The sequence below is a fragment of the Aquarana catesbeiana genome, linkage group LG05 (genome assembly GCF_042186555.1).
Source record: "Aquarana catesbeiana isolate 2022-GZ linkage group LG05, ASM4218655v1, whole genome shotgun sequence".
NCBI classification, from domain to species: domain Eukaryota; kingdom Metazoa; phylum Chordata; class Amphibia; order Anura; family Ranidae; genus Aquarana; species Aquarana catesbeiana.
Genome location: NC_133328.1, coordinates 136,611,644 through 136,633,431, shown reverse-complemented (window position 1 = coordinate 136,633,431; position 21,788 = coordinate 136,611,644). Strand labels below are relative to the sequence as shown.

The window sequence follows — 21,788 nt, the reverse complement described above, 5'->3', positions numbered from 1 at the left end:
CCAACATATGTAACTGTCACTTTTAGAGGAATAATGGATCCTCTGTCAGGATGACAAAAAAGAAAATTTTATAGAGAGACTGTGTTAACGTATCATATGCATTTTTCTTTTAATCTACCAATAGTTCAATTTTAGGAATGAACTAATACGAAATTACTTATATTGAAGGTTTATATACTCCAGCCAAACATAAGTTTTCTGTTTATATGAGTTAGCAATCCACATGTCAACTGTTTATTAACAACATAACACATCATTTATAGAACTTATATTCTAGCGTGTCTTTAACAAGAGCACTGAATCATTACAGAGGTCCTTGACCCCGTGGGCTTACAGTTTAATGGCCCTATCGGAATCACACACAAACAATTTAGTTAGAATTCATGTAGTGTATTTGCTTTTAGACAGTGGGAATAAACTGGAGCACCCAACAGAAACAAAGCAATGAGGATAACAAGCATGTCCATGCAGATGGGCTTATACAGAGAAAAAAGGTGCTGCCCTACCAAGAGTGTGTGAACAGCTACGGCATGGCTCAGTGAGGCTGACAACAGTCTGCTGAAGATCCATTCTTGGTGGTGTGGGGGGAGGATTTGGATTTTTCCAGCCATTGCACTTGCATGTTTCATCAGCCTGAGAGAAAAAAAAAATATCCAGTTCACTCATGTTTACTTCGTTCACAAACAAAATAACTGCACCATAAATTGTTTCAGCCATTTCCCATGTGTTTTCTTCACCTCCATACCATCTTATCAATGAGAATCTTGGAACACTCAATGTTATCCTTTAGTTATACAGTTGACTATAGATCCCAATGTCTAAAATATTCTTAAATTTAGATTGTTTAAATTAAAGCCTAAGTTTAGTCAAATAAGTATTTTTTAAAAAATCAGCAAAGTGACATTACTTAAAGGAGAAGTCAAGCCTGAGCTTTTTAGGCTGGGCTTCTCCTAAGGGTCATAGGAGTGCAATACGTTTTGCAATCCTGTGACCCGTTTTCAGTGGAGAGCGGTCTGAAGTCTGCTCTCCGCTGACGTCACTGCCATCAGTCGAGGCAGCACGTCATCTGACTTCCCAAGTCTGGATCCGCCAGCTGCCTTGATTGATGGCAGTCTCAGCAAGCCGCTGAGACGGCCTCTCCCTGCCCCTCCAAAGCTCATTGCTTCAATGAGCATGGAAAAGCAGACCAGGAGTGATGCTGACTGACAGTCAGCATTGCTCTGCTCGGGGAGGAATGAGAACCGGTCCATCGGCGGTGTTCGGTGGCTCAGTTCTCAGTGCAGAGACGCCGGGGAACAGATGCAGCCTCGGCCTGAGGCTGCATCCACCAAGCTAAGTATGATTAGCAAAAAATAAATAAAAACATACTTCTCTTTTTAAAGTCAAAGTAATGTGCTCCTTGTGCTGCTAATTGCGGACTTAGCTGACCCCCGCCACCATATTAACAAAGGAAATAAACCAAAGGGGTTTATGCAAGGGCTTCACAAATGGAATCACTCAGCGGTATGAATACAAAAATTTAGTGATACAAAAAATATATAGTCTGTAGCATTTGGCTGAGTAGCCAACAAGTAAAAGAACCTTCACCAATACATTTAAAACATTATGACAACGTTGTCACAATAAAATGCTCACTTATTCACACATAGTCACTTATCACACACACACGGATAACTTGATGTTAAAAATCTAAAAATCAGCATCCGGTGACACCAAGTGATTGAAAACAATAGATATATGAAGTTCAAGGATCCCCTGAATCTAAATGGTAAAAAAAGGGTGTCAATAATTCAAGACCAGGGGTAACAGTCTAAGAAACTAGCCACTATGTGTCAGCGGTATGGGAAGAGCGACGGCAAGTTGTCCAAGGACATTCACAGATACACATTCCGCTGGATGTGAGGTAGAAATGTTGAAAGCATATGGACTTGGCTGTAGGGAGACATGTGGTAAAGAGAATTGTCTCTCATATGAAAAAGCTGCCACAGTTTATGGATGTAAACCTAACATGTATGATACATGATAGAGGATTATAGCGGGACTGCAGCGTCCCATAGAAAGGTCTTACTCGTCGTGCTGCTTGATTCCGCGGTCCATCCCCAACCATAGGATATGGATACCATCAAGCTCCCAAAGTCTCCAGTTAGCAAGTCTCTAAGTCAGTTCAGGTGGTTAAAACACTCATCCAGATGCGGGTTACTCAAGGCTCTTCCCGGCTGGGGCTGTATGCTGATTCTCTGTGATGCCTTATAGCTCCATGTAGTGCGGAGTGAAGCAGTAGCAAAAGCTACATGTGTGTGGTCAGAAGGCCGAGCTGCATGGCACCATAGCGTCTATGCATTTCGCTCAACCACGTGTGCTTCATCAGAACATTGCAGTGGGCCCATTGACGGGTTTATAACAGAGATACGCCTCCCCTTCTAAGATTTATGCCCTTAAAGGGCCACTGCACTACAATAATGGTGTTAAAGTTAAGACTTAAATAAATGAAACAGTGTAATTATATTTCAAAGCTATAGTGGTAGTATTCGGATAGGTACATTATATTCTACCCCATTGGGTAATTCATCCAAATCAAAAAATTTCCTTATTCGATAGGGAATGAAATTGGAAATTTTTAAACATACAGGAGGAGACTAGTGGGGAGCATTGGTCAATCAATGTTGTCCCAGCTGGGATGACATGTAATGACCTCCTCATATTAGGCATCCAATCTAAAGCGACCATATAGACTCCTTCTCTCAAAGACCATAATCTTCCAGTGCTGCAGGGGTTCATTGAGCTGAAGGACCTGTCCATTGTGCTTTTTGCTGCAGATTTAGTTGAAATTGTCTGTCATTAGATCCCCACTGCCGCCATATTCTTTCAGTGCCGTGGGGATTAATAAAGCCAAGGCACCTGTGACAGGCATTTAATATGCCCCACCCTTTCTGCCCACCTCCTCCATTCACAGAAGCTGTACTATAGCTTCTATAAATGAAAAATGATCTAGGAGGAGAGGTGGGTGAATGAATGGCCGTCCCTTTCATTCATAGATCCTTCTTCATTCATAGAAACTATAGTACAGCTTCTATGAATAGAGGAGGGCTCTAATAACCCCCAAGTGCACAATATGGTGGCAGGGGGAAAAAAAGGGACAGAAGATTTCAACAAAATCTGCAGTCAGCAGCACTAGTAAAACATCTTATTGATTGACAGTAGGTAATATCCCTTGAGCTGATTTTTTAAAACACATTTTGTACATAAACTTAGTCTTTAAGTCCTAGTTCAGGAATGCTAGGGCAATCTGATTGAGGCAGCCAAGGGGGAAAGTATGATGCCTCCCATTAAAAATAAGTTCTGAAACACTTGAGCACTTGATTATAAGTGCATCTAAATTTATATTTTTTTCTTAGTACCTCAGCATAGCCCCACCAATACCTATTGACCCTGCCAGTAAAGTCCACTTAATACAGCTTCCTGTGATGGTGTCGCATAGATACTACAGTGCATCAGTATTCAGGGCAATGTTACCCCTCTCATGTAAGTTTTGCCTGCTTGCAGTACAGTGGGATGAAAAAATGTTGCAGGGAGCGTGACTATCACCATTGAAACTGCTGACTGACAATCCTGTACAGCTTGTCTGTGAGCAGCTGGCCACACTTAAGCCTGCTATAGACTGTTCAAATCTCAGTCTGTTTAGCAGGAACCGGCTGAGATTTGAACCATGTATGGCCGGGCAAATTGTACCCAAGTTGATTGATCAATTAACTTAGGTACAACTAGCCTGTTGGCAATAATCGCTTCATTCTCCTGGTCAGGACGGTTTCCCACGCCTCTCCGCCGGAAGAACACAATAGCTCCATAGGAGGGATTCCCCCATCAACACAGTCGAGCGATTTCATTTCCTGCAGCTAGCGGTTGTAAGAAAGAAAATCACTCCATCTATGGCCAGCTTTAGTCCTGCCCACTGCCTTCTGGATCAGAAGGCCTGCCTCTGTTGCAAAAACCCCTCCCATTGTGAGCTTCCATGTCTGAGAAGGCAAGCATGTTAGGAACAAGCAAAGGAGGATTTGGCTCAGTTCAGGAGGATAAAGGAAGTTTTTTGTTAAATTGATGAGGCTTGTGCATCAATTAGTAACTTGATTTAGTACATGTTTAGACTGTCATACAGGAGCCTTTAGTTGTACTTTAAGAATGGACCTGTTTTTCCCCAATGCGCTTAGTAACAAAAAAGGCCAAAATTACAAGGAGTGCGGCTAAATGTCATGATGAGGGCTTAAAGTGGTTGGTAACACACTTAATGTTGTCGCTACCATTCCCTCTGTTATAATAAATGCTGTGCCCCACTGTATGTGTTTTGTAAAAAATCTGCCGATAAATACCTTATTTCATAGTGCAGATAAGCGGCTACGTGACTGGCCATGTCTCTGCTCTCCAGGTCTGACAGCATAGCTGGTGGAGCCGAGAAACCCCTGCTGACATCAGCCGGGAGGAGGAGAAGAGAGGAGGAAAGAGACAGTATCTTATGATACCAGCAGGAACGGGGGGGGGGGGGGGGGGGCATGCACTGGTACGAGCTGACAGGTAGGGAGGGGGGAGAGAGGACAGAGGAGAGCAGAGAGCAAGGCTGTGGATGGCGGAGGCACGTAAACTGACCAGGGCTAAGCAGCTATAATACACTGTGGTCAGTTTACAGGGTGGAGAGTATAGCCGGCCAGGATCAGCCAGGTATTTCAGGTGATGCGGGGGGGGGGGCAAATTACACAGAACTAGCACTGTGCTGTATAACATTCTTTAAGGGAACAGGATACATTCTTTATTTTTTTAGGTTAACAAACACTTTAACATGAAGGTGGAGGAACTGTTTCCAATTAGGCTCAGCAGCTCAAAAATTATGCAGTTTTATGGGCTTATAAAACCTTAGCGGTGATTATGACAATGGCGGGGAATCTGGTGCTAACAGACCCTCCCTGGAAGGTACACTAACTGGCACTGACATCACTAGTGACACTAATACAGTGATAATACTGTACAGTATCACTGTACTAATGACACTGGCAGAGGAGGAGGGCGGGTGCAACAGGGGGGACGTTACAGAGCACACAGCACAGTCAGGTGCGACAGGAATCATCACTGGGTTCTACGATACCCCTGCTGAGTTCCCGCACTGGCTGGCTGCATCCCAGGCAGGACTTTTTTTTCTCACAGAATATGTGCAGGAGCTGAAGCAGAGGTCAGGAGTGCGCTACAAAATGAGTGTAGGGTTCAGGAGTGCGTTACATACAGAGTGTAGGGTTCAGGGCGCGGTATATAGAGAGTACAGGGATCAGGGCACGGTATACAGAGAGTGCAGGGATCAGGGCTTGTATATAGAGAGTGCAGGGATCAGGGCATGGTAAATAGAGAGTGCAGGGATCAGGGCACGGTGTATAGAGAGGGCAGGGATCAGGGAACGGTATATAGAGGGTGCAGGGTTCATCAGGGCACTTTATACAGAGAATGCAGGGTTCATCAGGGCACGGTATAAATAGAGTGCAGGGTTCATCAGGGCACGGTATAAAGAGAGTGTAGGGTTTATCAGGGCATTGTATAAAGAGAGTGCAGGGTTCATCAGAGCAAGGTATATAGAGAGTGCAGGGTTCATTGGGGCATGGTATAAAGAGAGTGCAGGGTTCATCAGGGCACGGTATATAGAGAATGTAGGGTTCATCAGGGCACGGTATATAGAGAGTGCAGAGTTCATCAAGGCACGGTCTATAGAGAGTGCAGGGATCATCAGGGCACATTATATAGAGAGTGCAAGGATCATCAGGGCACGGTATATAGAGAGTGCAGGGGTCATCAGGGCACTGTATATAGAGAGTGCAGTGATCATCAGGGCACTGTATATAGAGAGTGCAGGGATCATCAGGGCACGGTATATAGAGAGTGCAGGGTTCAGTTCTTTCCCATTACTCCTTTCCATTTCATTCTCATCCACATGAACCCGACCCCCCATCCACCCCTCCTCAGCTCTGAGCCATGTTTATATCCCCACTACTGCCTTCAATAAATCTTTCCCCCTCCCTTAAAAGCTTCACCATCTTGCACAAGTGCACATGCCTTACCATTGCTGTACTAAAGTGAAGTTCCTGGCCGGCACATCCCCCACACTACAAGCACTGCCTCTCTGCAGCCAGATCATCCGGGGGTGTTGGCATTCAGGCACCAGGATCAGAGAAGGTGCAGCCTATCTCCTGCCCCCCCCCCTCTGGCCATGACAGTACTGCACTCAGGGAGACAAGCTGATAAAAAGCTCTAATCCTAGGAGGACAGATCTGACAGGTTGGCAGGGACTGACTGATGTTGTGTCCGGGTGTCAGATGAACAGAAACGCTGGCAGAAGTGTCAAAAACCAGACTGTCCGGGTCATTCCCGTATAGGTGAATCAATGCTGCTGACATCTTTGTCCTATCTTCTTTTCGGTTCCGTGTATATGACCATCAAAATTGGCTGGCCTGAGTTAATCTAAATCCTGCACATATACACTAAAGTTAATTTATCCCAGCACTCAGCAAACGCTGGGTTTATACACTGAGGCATGCATGCGCACTGGAGTTCATTCATCCCAGCACCCAATAGATGCCAAAAATTATACAATGAACCATGCATGCGCATCTACATTCTTCCTAATTGTTCACTGAGCTGCACATGTGTGGCTCTGTGTATTCACAAAAAAACATTGCTGGCGGGCAAGACTTTTTTTTTGGGACATAAAACATATATTGTTTCTTCTGCAAGAAAAGGTTTTAAAAAAAACTTGCTGAGATGTAGGTTTTTTTAAATTTGAATTTACCTTTAATACTTTAAGGGAAATCCTATTTTGCATGTGTATTTTATTGTAGACTGCATTTATATACAGTATATATTTATACAAATTAGTTCCAAATAATTATCATTTCACAAGGACCTTTTTCTGCTAAAACAGTATACCTAAGCTCCCAACACTGATACTTGGTACTATGTTTAAATAGGCTTCAATAATGTGAAATAGTGGTAAGGGATGAATGATAAAAAGAGAATAGTAATTGGAAATGTCAGACATTTCAGAAACAATATTTCCAGGGATGAATTTTCAAAGCCCACCACTATCAACGAAAAGGGGTTGCTGGGTAGAGGTAGCTGGAAAGAACGACATGATCTTGTACAAACTAATTTATACTGCATATAAAGTGTGTTTATGCACATATCTATACAACTTCAGGTCTCACTGGATAAGCAAATTAATTTGGTTGATATATTTGCTTTGTAAATCACTGTTACACCGTCATAAACTGTGCAGCCTAGATTGGCCACCTGCAGTGCAAGTATCACAGCTTCATATTTTACAACAGTGAGGCAGTGAGATCAGTATGATACATCACTAATATTTAGATGCCGCAGCATCAATGAACCTGCTGGGTGTAAGTGGCACATGTGCTGAATCTTGAAGTTTCACAGTTCCTAATAGTAGGACAGTAGGACAGAGTTGCAGGTACACCCTTCATCTTTGTTATGTTGTAGCCTGATGTTTAAATTCTATTTTTTTTCTCATTCATTTACACTCAGTACCCCATGACAATGAAGACAGAATTTTAGAAATGTTGGCTAATGGATGAAAAAGGAAAAGCTGATTTTTGCACTTTGGCACAACTATTCAGACCCTTTGCAACAACACTTGAAATTTAGCTCAAAGGCTTCCCATTTCTCTCGATTGTTGCCGAGATGTTTCTACACTTTGATTGGAGTCCAGCTGTGGTAAATTAAATTAATTGGACATGACTTGGAAAGGCACACACCTTTCCATAAAAGGCCTTACAGCTGACAATGCATATTTTATCAGAGCGAAAGCCATGAGGTCAAAGGAACTGCCTGCAGAGCTGCGACAGTATTATTGAAAGGCACAGACCTGGGGAAGGCTACAAAAATGGAAGAAGTCTGGCACAACCAGGACTTTTCCAAGAGCTGGTCACCCAGCCAAACTGAAAAATCATGGCAGAAGGGCTTTAGTAAGAGGGGTGACCAAGAACCGATGGTCACTCTGGCTGAATTCCAGAATTCCTATGTAGAGATAAGACAAGTTCCAAAAGGACAACCATCACTGCAGCCCTCCACAGATATAGGCTTTATGGCAGAGTGGCAAGACAGAATCCTCTCCCCAGTGCAAAAAACATGAAAGCACACTTAGGATTTGCAAAAAAGCACCTGAAGGACTCTCAGACTGTGAGGAACAAGATTCTCTGGCCTGATGAAACCAAGATTGAACTGTTTGGCCTCAATTGTAATTTTTATGTCTAGAGGAAACCAGGCTCCGCTCATCACCTGCCCAATGCCATCCCAATAGTGAAGCATGGTGGTGGCAGCATCATGCTGAAGGGGTGTTTTTCAGCAGCAGGGACTGGGAGACTGGTCAGGGTTCAGGGAAAGCTGAATGGAGCAAAGTACAGAGATAACCTCAAGGAAAACATGACCATGATCCTGAGCATACAGCCAAGGCAACACAAGAGTGTTTTGAACATCTCTGCAGAGACCTGAAAATGGCTGTCCACCAAAGGTTCATATCCAACCTGCGCTTGAGAGGATCTGCAAAGAAGATTGCCACTTCTAATCCAGGTGTTGAGTAATCCCCAAAAAAAGACTTGAGGCTGTAATTGCAGCCAAAGGTGCTTTAACAAAGTACTGAGTAAAGGATCCGAATACATACATGTGATATTTAATTTTTGTCTTTTTAATAAATTCACAGACATTTCTAAAATTATGTTTTCACTTTGTCATTATGGGGTACTGAGTGCAGATTAATGAGAAAAAAATAGTATGCAACTGTCACGTACCTGGTAGGAGTCTGGAATGACAAGGTCAGCCTCTCTTGTATCTCCAATCCAAGCGCCACTGGAGGTGGAACAGATGGTGGCCTAGGATCAGGAGGAACACGAGTGCCTGTGAATGCTGCGTGCAGAACTTGCAGGAAGTGTTGCAGACTGGGAAGTGCAAGCAAGGTTTCTGGTGAAGAACTGGAGCCAGCAAAGCTGAGAGGATGGACGGCCAGCACAGGTACTCAGAAACAGCATGGAGCCAAACAGGAGACAGGAGCGAGGTCATCAGGTAATCCGGGTTCAGCAATGGGTGGACAGCGAGGTACCAAGGCATAAACAGGAGCAAGGTCAAACAGGAAGCCAGGATCAGGAACCGGTAATCAGAGTAATCAGAGTCCAGAAACAGGGTCAGGAAAGCCAGGGTTCAGCAACAGGAAATCAAGTCAGACAAACAGGGTTTCAGAATCTCAGGATACAGCTGAAGATCAAGCAGCACTTGTCAGAAGTCAGAACAACCCTTAAATAGGCTGTCTGGTGCCAATTGTGGCCAGAGGTGTGCTTTTGCGCGTGCACGCAGTGCAACGCGCGCAGTGCGACGCGCATGCGCACTGGTGCTCGAGGAAATCTGCCGATGCCCGTGAATGTGCGCATGCGCACGTGTGCGCGCCGGGCGCATTCTGACAGTTCTCTTACATTGCCCCCCCCTTAAGGGCAGCCTCCGGATGCCCTTCAAGTGTCTTTTCTCTGGGTGGCCTTGAAAAAAGGCTTGCACTAGTTTGGGAGCATGCACATCTGAAGCTGGTTCCCAGGAATTCTCTTCTGACCCATAGCCTTTCCATTTAATGAGGAACTGTGTTTGGTTGTGCCTCTTTCTACAGTCCAACACAGCTTCCACCTCAAATTCCTCATTCCCTTCGATGAGCAGCAGAGGAGGAATTTCAGAAACCCGATCTGGAAATGGATTTGGTACAGCTGGTTTCAACAAAGAGACATGGAATACAGGGTGGATCTTTAGATTCTTGGGTAACACCAACTCGAATGCTACTTCATTAATTTTCTTTTTGACTGGGAAGGGTCCCAAAAATTTTGGGCCAAGTTTTCTTGAAGGACAGCTCAGTTTCAAGTTTGTTGTGGAAAGCCAGACCTTGACTCCAGGTTTAAGGTTCAGATTACCTCTCTTCTTCTTGTCGAAGAACTTTTTATTGCTTGCTTGAGTCTTGGAGATTGTATCTTGCAGTAATTGGTTATTAGTACTGAGGAAGTTTAATCTGTTTTGTACAGCAGGTACAGATGATTCAATGGCCAGCTCAGGTAAGAAAGAGGGGTGGTACCCATAATTGGCAAAAAAGGGTGATTGCTTGGTTGCAGAGTGGATGGAATTATTGTATGAAAATTCTGCCAGTGGGAGAAGTGATAGCCAGTCATCTTGTGCAAAAGAGGAAAAACACTGTAAGTACTGCTCGAGGGTTTGATTGGTTCTTTCAGTTTGTCCATTAGTTTGTGGATGGTAGGCTGTGGAGAGGCGGAGTTCAATGTTCAGTGCTTGGCATAATGCCCTCCAAAATCTAGACGTAAACTGCACCCCACGATCAGAGATGATGCTATCAGGGACACCATGTAATCTTACAATCTCCTTGATGAAAGCTGAGGCGGTCTCTGTGGCCGAAGGAGTTCCTTGTAGGGGTACAAAATGGGCCATCTTGGTCAGGCAATCCACCACAACAAACACGGTGGTGAAGTCTTCAGATGGGGGGAGCTCCACGATGAAATCCATGGAGATCATGCTCCATGGTTTCTCAGGTACAGGGAGTGGCTCAAGTAGGCCCCAAGTTCTGGCTCTGTCCATCTTATTCCGAAGGCATGTCACACAAGAGTTAACATATCTTTTGTAGTCTTGCATCAAGTCTGGCCACCAGAATGTACGAGAGATCAGATCAGCCGTCTTGCGAATTCCAAAGTGGCCCGCTAATGGGTGGTCATGACATCGCCTCAGGACAGCAACTCTGAATTGCTCAGGGATAAGGATTTGCTTCTTATGAAAGTACAGACCATCCCTCAATTGAAGAGCCAGATCTTTGGAAGGTGGTCGGTTTACCACATCTGCTCTTATCTGAGACATCAAATCCGCCTGAAGAAGCAAAACATTTTTGGCTGGTAGAATAGTATCAGGTTCTGAGGATACCACTGGGCTGCTGAACGTGCGGGACAAGGCATCCGGTTTACCATTCTTTGAGCCAGGACGATAAGTTATATGGAACATAAAACGAGAGAAGAAAAGTGCCCACCTTGCCTGCCGGGGTCTTAGTCGTCTAGCCGTCCTCAAGTATTTTTATGGTCCATGAAGATGAGGATGGGGTGAGCTGCTCCTTCTAGGAGGTAGCGCCATTCTTCAAGCGCAGCCTTGATAGCCAGCAATTCTCGGTCTCCAACCTCATAGTTCCTTTCAGAAGGATTTAATTTCTTAGAGAAAAAGGACACAGGATGGAGCAAAGACTTGGGACCTTGGTGTTGAGACAAAATAGCCCCCAGTGCACTCTCAGAGGCATCCACCTCCAAAACGTAGGCTAAGGATGGATCAGGATGTTTCAAGAGAGGAGCTGACGTGAATAAAGTTTTTAACTGTTCAAAAGCTGTTTGAGCTTCAGGGGTCCATCGGAAAGGAACATGCTGCTTTGTTGATGGGAGTGATGATGCCAGAAAAGTTCTTGATAAATTTTCTGTAAAAGTTGGCGAATCCCACAAATCTCTGAACAGCTTTCCTGTCGACAGGGGCAGGCCATTCCAGGACGGAAGTGACTTTCTGTGGGTCCATGGAGATACCGTCAGAAGAGATGACAAGTCCCAGGAAAAGTATGGTTGGTTTTTCAAAGTCACATTTCTCAGCCTTTGCGTAAAGGCGGTGTTCCCTCAGCCGACCCAGTACTTTCTTTACATGAGTCCTATGGGATTCTAGAGTTTCAGAGAATATAAGGATGTCATCCAGATACACGATGACGAATAAATCAAGGAAGTCCCGAAAAACGTCATTCACCAGATGTTTAAATGTGGCAGGGGCGTTGCAGAGTCCGAATGGCATGACTTGATATTCAAAATGACCGAAGCGTGTTCGGAAGGCCGTCTTCCATTCATCTCCCTCCCTGATTCTGACAAGATTATAAGCACCTCTCAGATCCAATTTGGAGAACACTCGTGCCCCACGCAGCCTTTGAAAAAGTTCAGGGATCAGAGGCAGAGGGTACTGGTTTTTAACAGTGACCCTGTTAAGGTCACGACAGTCCACACAGGGCCTCAGGGTATGGTCTTTCTTTTCAACTAAGAAAATACCGGCCTCTGCTGGTGAAGTGGAGGGCCGGATAAACTGTTTTTCAAGGCTTTCATCAATATAAATCCGCAGGGCTTCTAGTTCAGGCTCAGAGAGGGGATAAATTTGCCCAAATGGGATCTCGGCCCCTGGTAAAAGTTCAATAGGACAATCATATGTTCTACGGGGAGGAAGAGTGCCGCTCCTTTCTTGTTAAATACGTCCAGATATTCGTGATAGACAGCAGGGACCCGATTAGAGGTTTCATGGTCAGGGAGGATACCCAGGAGGGGTGTGGTATTGAAAGTTTTTTCAGGTAGGCAGTGAATTTGGCAGTAGTCAGAGGAGAAGGCGATGTCTCCGGTAAGCCAGTTAATGTGAGGATTATGTGCTTTCAACTATAGAATGCCAAGGATGACCGGGAACATGGGAGAAGCTATGACATTCAAATGGAGGAATTCATGGTGGCCGGAGGAAGTGCAGCAGAAAATAGGTAAAGTCTCTTGGGTAACTGGGCCTGATTTAATGCCGGAACCGTCAGCCAGATGAACATGGAATTCCTGCTTCTTGGCACATACAGGCAGCTGATGGAGAGAAGCAAATGCAGAGTCCATAAAACAACTACAGGCCCCAGAGTCTATGATTGTAAGTACAGGAACAGTCTTTTCAGAAAACTGGAGCATAATGGAAAGAGAGACACGAGACCGGTACTTCCCTGAAAGATGCATCATGTGAGGCTGACTAGAAAAAGACCTGCGGGTCTTTATCGGGCAAGTCTGTATAAAGTGACCCACCTCCCCGCAATAGAGACACAGATTGTCCTGTAATCGATGAAGGCGTTCATCAGGAGAAAGGGGTGGTCTTCGAAAACTTCTATGAGGAGTCTTATGCCGTTCCCTCCTTCTGGGGGATGCAACAGATGAGGACGCAGGGATGTCAGACCTTGAAGCCACAGAAAGGGTTCCTTTGGATCTTTCGGATTGTCTTTCACGTAATCGCCGATCGATCTTAATGGTTGGATCGATCAGGTCTTCCAGGGATGCTGGAACTCCCACTCTGGGAAGCTCATCCTTTAAGGTGTCAGACAGTCCTAGTCGAAACTGGTGGCGAAGTGCGGAATGATTCCATTGGGTATCTGCACTCCATACACGAAAGTCAGTTACGTATTCCTCAGCAGGCCTTGGACCTTGCTGTAATTTGCCAAGCATGGATTCGGCAGTCTGCTGGTAGAGGGGGTCTGCATAAAGCTGAGCCATGGCTGAGAAGAAAGAATCCATAGTTGTCAGGACAGGGTCATGTTGTTCCCGGAGATGATGAGCCCAGGAAAGTGGTTCATCCAATAGTAACGTAATGATAAACCCCACCTTGATGTTTTCAGATGTGAAGGTTCGGGGTAACAGGGAGAAATATAGTTCACAGGAATTCTGGAATGTGCGAAACTTCTTGCGATTTCCGGAGAATCGCTCAGGCATAGGCACCTTGGGTTCAGGAGCGGAAGCAACCTCATGGAACACGCTGGGCTCTGTTTGGGTATATGAATCAGAGACCAAAAGCGGAGTACAGGCCAATGCGACATTCTCATCGTAGGGAAATCGCTCTTCCATGCGACTCAGATTTTCTTGTAACTTCTGCACAATATTGGATAGTACAGAAATAGATCTGTAAATGTCCTCTGATGGAGAGGCCTCCCTTTCAGACTCCATTTGTGGCTGCTTGATACTGTCACGTACCTGGTAGGAGTCTGGAATGACGAGGTCAGCCTCTCTTGTATCTCCAATCCAAGCCCCACTGGAGGTGGAACAGATGGTGGCTAGGATCAGGAGGAACACCAGTGCCTGTGAATGCTGCGTGCAGAACTTGCAGGAAGTGTTGCAGACTGGGAAATGCAGGCAAGGTTTCTGGTGAAGAACTGGAACCAGCAAAGCTGAGAGGATGGACGGCCAGCACAGGTACTCGGAAACAGCGTGGAGCCAAACAGGAGACAGGAGCGAGGTCATCAGGTAATCCGGGTTCAGCAACGGGTGGACAGCGAGGTACCAAGGCATAAACAGGAGCAAGGTCAAACATGAAGCCAGGATCAGGAACCGGTAATCAGAGTAATCAGAGTCCAGAAACAGGGTCAGGAAAGCCAGGGTTCAGCAACAGGAAATCAAGTCAGACAAACAGGGTTTCAGAATCTCAGGATACAGCTGAAGATCAAGCAGCACTTGTCAGAAGTCAGAGCAACCCTTAAATAGGCTGTCTGGTGCCAATTGTGGCCAGAGGTGTGCTCCTGCACGTGCACGCAGTGCGACGCGCATGCGCATTGGTGCTCGAGGAAATCTGCCGATGCCCGTGAATGCGCGCATTCTGACAGTTCTCTTACAGCAACATAACAAAATTGAAAAAAAGTGAAGTGGGTCTAAATATTTTATGAATGCACTGTATATACTGTATATACAAACAAATGGCCCTTGCCCCCACCTATAACTGGCCTTCACAGCAAGGAGCACATGGAAGGGCTATCACACGAAAGACAAAAACAGAACATTCCATAGCTCAACTTACCAACCAGTCTGCCAACCAACCAAATTAACCTGTCCAACAGTCTGCGTTAAAAACAGGGGTTTAGTTAGCACGCATTTGCAAATGCATGCATAAGCTGCAAGGCCTTTAAGGGGGATTGGGCTGCCTCCAGGCCCATCTGCTCTCATCTATCCATTTAATGCATGTGCTTCCATTGTGGAGACACTTATAAATTCAGTAGTGTTAGGACTGCAAGCATACACATGGTGCCGTGAAGAGGCCTTGCAGCTTATGCATGCGTTTGCAAATGCGTGCTAACTAAACCCCTGTTTTAAACACAGACTGTTGGACAGGTTAATTTGGTTGGTTGGCAGACTGGTTGGTAAGTTGAGCTATGGAATGTTCTGTTTTTGTCTATACTGTATATACACACTACGCTGGCTGGGTGCATTGGCATGCCCTTCAAAAAAAACACATAGTGTGTTACACACAACAGACTGGACCAGTCCTCAGCAATTACTGAAATTATTGGATCAGTATGAAAGCCAGAACTGACAGGCCTATACTTAGTACAGTTTTCTTAACATATCTACATTTGCCAAAACTCTAGACGAAAATAATTCCTTTACTGTGACAAGTATAAGAAACCACTAAAGTACACAAAGTACTGGTTCATAAGGTATGGTGGTCTTTATGATCCACAAAACTGGAACATAAATCAATGTTGCTAAAACAGACTTTTAATGACTTAAGGCCATTGTCTGTTACTTTTTGTAACAGCAGGATTTGAAAGGATGTTGTTTGATCAAATGGCTCTCCATATACACAGGTTAAAACAACAAATGGCAAAAATTAAGAGCTGACTGCGACACAGCTTCTACTGAGCTGAAACAAATTAATTGTGTCCAATTACTTACAACATTAACACACTCTTTATGCAAATTAATAACATGGTTAGCACTTTCCTGAAAGGCAGTGAAACAGTACAGAACCACAACCACAATACACTGGGGGAGCAAGGAAAATGGGATAGGATAAAAAAAGTTCAGAAATGAACACCTGTGTATACCAAGTTATTAAGAACAATTAGACCACGCAACCAGGGAAATTAAGAAAAGAACAGAAGAACGGTAGAGCAAATGCCTTTAAGATCTACTGCTGTAATTCAAAGCTTCCCTCGTGTGAAACTCAGCTTTAAATAGATCACACAGTAGCTATAAAAATAATCACAGAAATTACCTAACCTTGTTAAACAGGATTTAATTATTCCTTAAACCAGGATGAAAGTAGTCACACCATGCCTTAAACACTGCTTCCCACAGAGGACAGTTTGCTCTGCAATTATCTGTATAAAGATTGAAGGTCCACTTTTATTCATAGAAAAACCTGTTGTCTGTTTAAAATTGCCTTCCTAATGGGCTGTCCCCGTTGTACACAACAGTGGATTTCTTTTCCCTTGGGTTCTGGTGCTGAGTAACTCCTCTCTCCTAAGACGATATTAAGAAGCTGATCCTGGTAACATACAACGCAACCTATCCGGAAACTGCACAAATGTGCGGAAAGCTAAAGACAGAAACTCCAGCACATTTTACAAAATCCAGTACAGTACAGTCAGGGCTTCTTGGTGGGATTGAATACATGATTATGTTCCACATAGCTGTTAACTAGAGCTGCACGATTCTGGCCAAAATGAGAATCATGATTTTTTTGCTTAGAATAAAAAGATCAGAATTCTTGCGGCGTAAAATCTTTCACATTATACAAAAAAAATGGGCTAACTTTACTGGTTAGTTTTTTTTTTTTAATTCATTAAAGTGTCATTTTTTTTCCCAAAAAACTGCATTTGAACAGCTGCTGCGCAAATACAATGTAACATAAAATATTGCAACAACCACCATTTTATTCTCTAGGGTCTCTACTAAAAAAAAAAAATATATATATATATATATATATAATGTTTGGGGGTTCTAAGTCATTTTCTAGCAAAAAAATTGATTTTAACTTGAAACCAACAAATGTCAGAAAAAGGTTTAGTGTTTAAGTGGTTAAACTTCCCTCATTTACACACCAAAGTGTATTCCTTTGATCTAAAGGACAAATCGTTACAATGTTTATACTTGAAGTGACACTAAAGGTTCAAATATTTTTTTTTTTTTAAATAACAAACATGTCATATTTACCTCCACTGTGCAGCTCATTTTGCACAGAGTGGCCCTGATCCTCGTCTTCTGGGGTCCCTCGGCGGCTATCTCGGATCCTCCCTGCTTCTGATAACCCCCTCTGGGAAGCGCTCTCCCAGGGGGTTACCTTGCGGGCACGCTCCCGAGTCCTGTATTCGGCGTCCATAGCCGCCGACTACAGGACTTGGCCCCGCCCCCCCCGGCACTTGCGTCATTGGAGCTGATTGACAGCAGTGTGAGCCAATGGCTGTTTTGCTATCAATCTATCCAATGAAGAGCCAAGAAGAGCCGAGAAGACCGAGCAAAAGAAGAGCGCGTTCACGACACGGGACTTTCCAGGGTTCAGGTAAGTAAAAACGAGGGGGGGGCTGGGGGGCCAGTGATCGTAAGATCTTTTTTCACCTTAATGCACACGATGCATTAAGGTGAAAAAACATGAACCTTTACAACCCCTTTAAGTTCCACTGCTAAAGAATATTGTGATTCTTGGCAGACAGCCCGTTTTTTTTTTTTTTTTCTTCCTCTCTTTTGACAGCTATCAGCTTTAGCAGAGCAGAGAGAATTCTCTGCATAGAAAGAATCGGGAAATACTTTGTCAAGATCACAATGGGGAAAAAATCGCGATAATGATTCTCAACGATTAATCGTGCAGCTCTACTGTTAGCATTATAAACAAATTTCAAGGACATTTTACTATTGATTCACTAGATGAGCCATGCTCTACTGGGGTTCCATGGGACCCAATGTCACTGGGAGTCAATGTCACTTGGCAGAGATGGACGCATGAGCTCAATAATCTTTTTAGCTGTTTGTAAGGGTAGCATTCTGATCACTACTGTAAGGTAGGCATTCTTACCACTAGCGACCAATGAAAGGAGCATTTTTCCCACTGACTGCCAATGAGTTGATTTTAGCAAGGGTTCTGCAAAACCTGAAATATTTTCAAGGGTTCCTCTGGGAAGTAGGTTGAGAAAGACTGGTCTAGATCATTTCTTTTACAGAGAACCATATGACACCATATAATCAATTAAGTCTTCTTCTATTTAAGTGTAAACTAAACGCAATTTTTGAAATGGAAATCTTGCTTTGTGTTAAGAAATATTTCAGAAGGCTATAAAAATATGAATGGTTGATAAAAACCAAATCTTATATGTAGATGGGTTAGTTTGCACTGCTCTCAGAGTGAGAGAGCAAGTTGTACATGTACTCTCCCTCACTGTGTTCATTCATAACTTCAGTTTGTGAATGAACAGGAAGATGTTCAGCACAGAGCACTTCCCATTCATTCAGGCTGCATTCACACCTGAGCGTATCGTTTTCAGGCAGAAAGTCACACAATTTTGCTGCGATTTTTGCCGTGATTTTGTACAGGTCAAAAGGTCACCAATATGAAAAGCAAAAAACGCCTGTAATCTGTCAAAAAAGAAGCTCCTGTACTTTTTCGAGCAACGGCCATTTTGCTTCAGGCGGTAGAACCCTCAGATGAGAACAAGGGCTATTGAAATAATTAGGATTTGTCTTGTTGGGCATTTTTAGAGCTGAGGCTTACAGAAGAAAAAACGGTCAAAAACGCCTATGTGTGAACAGAGCCTCACTGTCCAGTGCAGCTGAGGCTGCAGAGAAAGGGACTCAGGAATCTGTGCCCTCAGTCCCTTTCTCCATCTCAAAAGTGAGATATCAGGTGTCTGTTTAGACTCCTGATATCTTACCAAAGTCCCCCATGGGACTCCAAAAAAAAAAAAAAACGGTAAAAAAATAATATTGTAAAAAAGTACAATATGAAATAATAAAAAAATAATAATACTGACACCACCCACTGCCCTACTGACAGCAATCTCTTCCTTACTGACACTGCCCATTGCTCCACTGACACCTAAGGCCTCTTTCACACGGACTGTCCGTTCAGGTCCGCCTGTCAGTTTTTTAGGCGGACCTGAACGGACACTCCATGGAGGTCTATGGAGCGTCGGATGTCAGCGGTGACATGTCCGCTGACATCCGACCCGCTCCGATCCGAAAAAGTGTAACGGAGGAAAACCTACTTTTCCATCCGTTTTCGGATCGGATGACGACGGACTCTACGGTCCGTCTTCACTCGATCCTCCATAGAGGAAGTAAACTCCTGTGCATAATTTGTACCTATAGGTAAGCCTATAATAAGGCTTACCTACAGGTACTGTAAATATCTCCTAAACGTACACTGTTTAGGACAGTGGTCATCAACCCTGTCCTCAGGGTCCACTAACAGGGCAGGTTTTATCTATTACCTTGGGGAGATGCAGACTAGAATACGGCAATTACTGAGCAGCAAATGATCACCTGTGATGTGAATGATGGCTCCCCCGCGCATGCGCAGGAGTGATGTCATCGAAGCTCCGGCCTGTCACACAGCTGGAGTCCGCGGACCGGGAAGGAAAGCCCGGAGAAAATGGAAGCTGCCCCCAGCGATTACACTGCATTGCTGGGGGGCTTCGTTTTCAGGTAAGTTTCACATAATGTGCTAGCATGCAATGCATACTAGCACATTATGCCTTTACCTTGCAGGTCCGATAAAAAAAAAAAGTGGTTTACAACCGCTTTAAAATAATCACATTTTGTTGCTTTTCAGCCTGAAATGAAGACAGACACAGATTTTGTTTTATCCAGCTGTATTTCCTCAGTGTAACATAACAACCAAGTGAAAGATATTAATTCATGATGTGAATTCTGCTTTACTACGAGTCCACATTTCATTGTTATGCATTTTAACATGTGGGTCAATGAATGTTGAAATACAGTACAATTTTACACTTTATAATATCCATGCAATTCAGTTTGGTTTTATTTGGACCCCCATCTTGTCTCAATGTGTGTCAAAATGCATTAATATTGCATTGGTGTGAATAAAGCCTTAGGGTTCTTTCACACGGGGCGGATCAGTGATGATCCGCCCCGTGAACACCCGCTTGCTCAGCGGGGATCGCTCCGCTGTTCCCCGCTGAGCAGGAAGATGACAGGTCCATCGCTGCACATCGCTGTGTAGCGACGGACCTGTCAGAGCGCCGCTCTCCCCTATGGGGGATCGGATGATGACGGACCGTAGAGTCCGTCGTCACCCGATCCGATAACGGATGGAAAAGTAGGGTTTTCCTCCGTTACACTTTTTCGGATCGGAGCGGGTCGGATGTCATAGGGATACATGTATGTCCGTTTTTCATCCGAGAACGGAAGGATGAAAAACGGACATACGGATCGTTCGTGTGAAAGAGCCCTTACAGTAGTGTTAAACTCTCAGAGTTTATTAGTTTTACACATTTAGCACAATAAAATAAACACAGCTTGCAGTTTGAAACGTTCAATGTTGCTGGTTCCTGCTCTCTCAGTTCTGCTTCCCTGATTGTCTGGTCTTCTCTGGGAGGAGTTAACAGTGAACAGTGCATAAAATATAAAACAAAACAAGTGCAGCGCTATTCAAAAAAAAATCTCACAGTAAATAAAGTGTAAATAGAGAGAGATTTGAAATGAGAGATTTTTTTAGATAGCGTTGCACTTGTTTTGTTTTTCAGTTTATTTCTTTGGGTGAGACTCACTTGTAGGTATCTGGTGGCTGTCCACATACACTCATATTTTGGTTGTTTTAACCACTTGAAGACCGGACCTTTTCTGCCCTTTTTGTTTACATGTAATAATAGGTATTTTTTGGTAAAAAAATTTCTTAGAACCCCAAACATTATATATTTTTTTTAAAGCAGAGGCCCTAAAGAATATATTGGAGAGGTTGCAATTTTTATGGCACATGGTATTTGCGCTGCGGTTTTTCAATTTTTTTGGAAACAATACTTTTTTGAATTTTAATGCAAAAAAACACAATACATCATGCAATTTAAAATAATTTAAAATATGATTTTATGCTGAGTAAAGAGATAATACACTAGACGTGAACTCCTGTGCAATTGCGACAAACGACGTAAATGTTACTAACCATAGGCGACACTTTAAAACGTTTGCAGTAATACCTCACATGTGTAGGACGATTACTGTTTGGGTGCGTGCGGGACGGACGCCTTTGGGCCTGAGCACGGAGGGAGGGGGACATTTACAGTTTTTTTTTTGTTTTTTTTTTAAACTGTCACTTAAAAAATTATTTTTTAACACTTTTATTGCTGTTACAAAGAATGTAAACCTCCCTTGTGACAGCAATAGGCATGTGACAGGTACTCTTTATGGAGAGATCTGTGGTCTCTTAAACCCCAAATCCCTCCTCTGCCCTTAAAAGCATTTGATCACACCTAGATTCGGTGTTCGAAAGTTTTTGTTTTTTAAAAATTATGACGTTGGTGTTCAGGTAAACCGGTAGTGATGTTAGGTCATCGCTTACGGGCTACCATAGCCGAGAGCCGATCCAGCTGGATCGATCGGAAGTCCCAGTGGGACGGGAGATCCCGTTAAATCTATGGAAGGTGGCAGGGGGATGTCCTCTCTCACTGCTTGTAAAAGCAATCCAGCAGCTAGTTAGCAGCTAGGATTGATTTTACAAGAGAGCCAACAGTCATCCCGGTACAACCACTTGAAGTCCAGTGATGTACCGGGTACATGACTGGTCAGCAAGTGGTTAATCAAGGGACAGTGCAGTCTCCAGCCTGTCTGTTAGCTTGGAGAAAGGGAGGGGTGGGTGGAGAGAGGAGCAGGGAAGTGCCTTGTCATCCTAGACTATGGGGCTGTGTATTTCTCTATAGGAAGACACAACTCTAGTCCCTGCAAACAAGTGTAACCTCATAGGATGCTGCAAAAAAAATTAGAAAAAAACCACTAAGAAACAGAAAACCTAGGATAGTGGTCATGGCCCCAACTTATGCAAGGATTAAAAGATAAAGAAGATGCATATTCAGTAAGTAAATCAAGTGCTGAAAGTCCATAGAAACTGAAAGTTTAATATCACTTTAACCACTTGCCGACCAGCCGCCTCAGTTTTACTGCGGCAGAATGGCACTGCTGGGTGAAACGACGTTA

The 21,788-nt window shown here is 43.9% G+C and overlaps 1 protein-coding gene across 4 annotated transcripts in view; it reads right to left on the bottom strand.

Annotated features, from left to right (window-relative positions):
* KAT2B (lysine acetyltransferase 2B) overlaps positions 1-21,788 on the bottom strand; it is a 140,046-nt gene that overhangs the window by 75,392 nt on the left and 42,866 nt on the right. For all 4 annotated transcript variants that reach the window (XM_073630222.1, XM_073630221.1, XM_073630223.1 and 1 more), the window contains exon 2: positions 507-633. In XM_073630222.1, the coding sequence (XP_073486323.1) occupies positions 507-633 (127 nt within the window). The remainder of the gene's footprint in view (positions 1-506; positions 634-21,788) is intronic.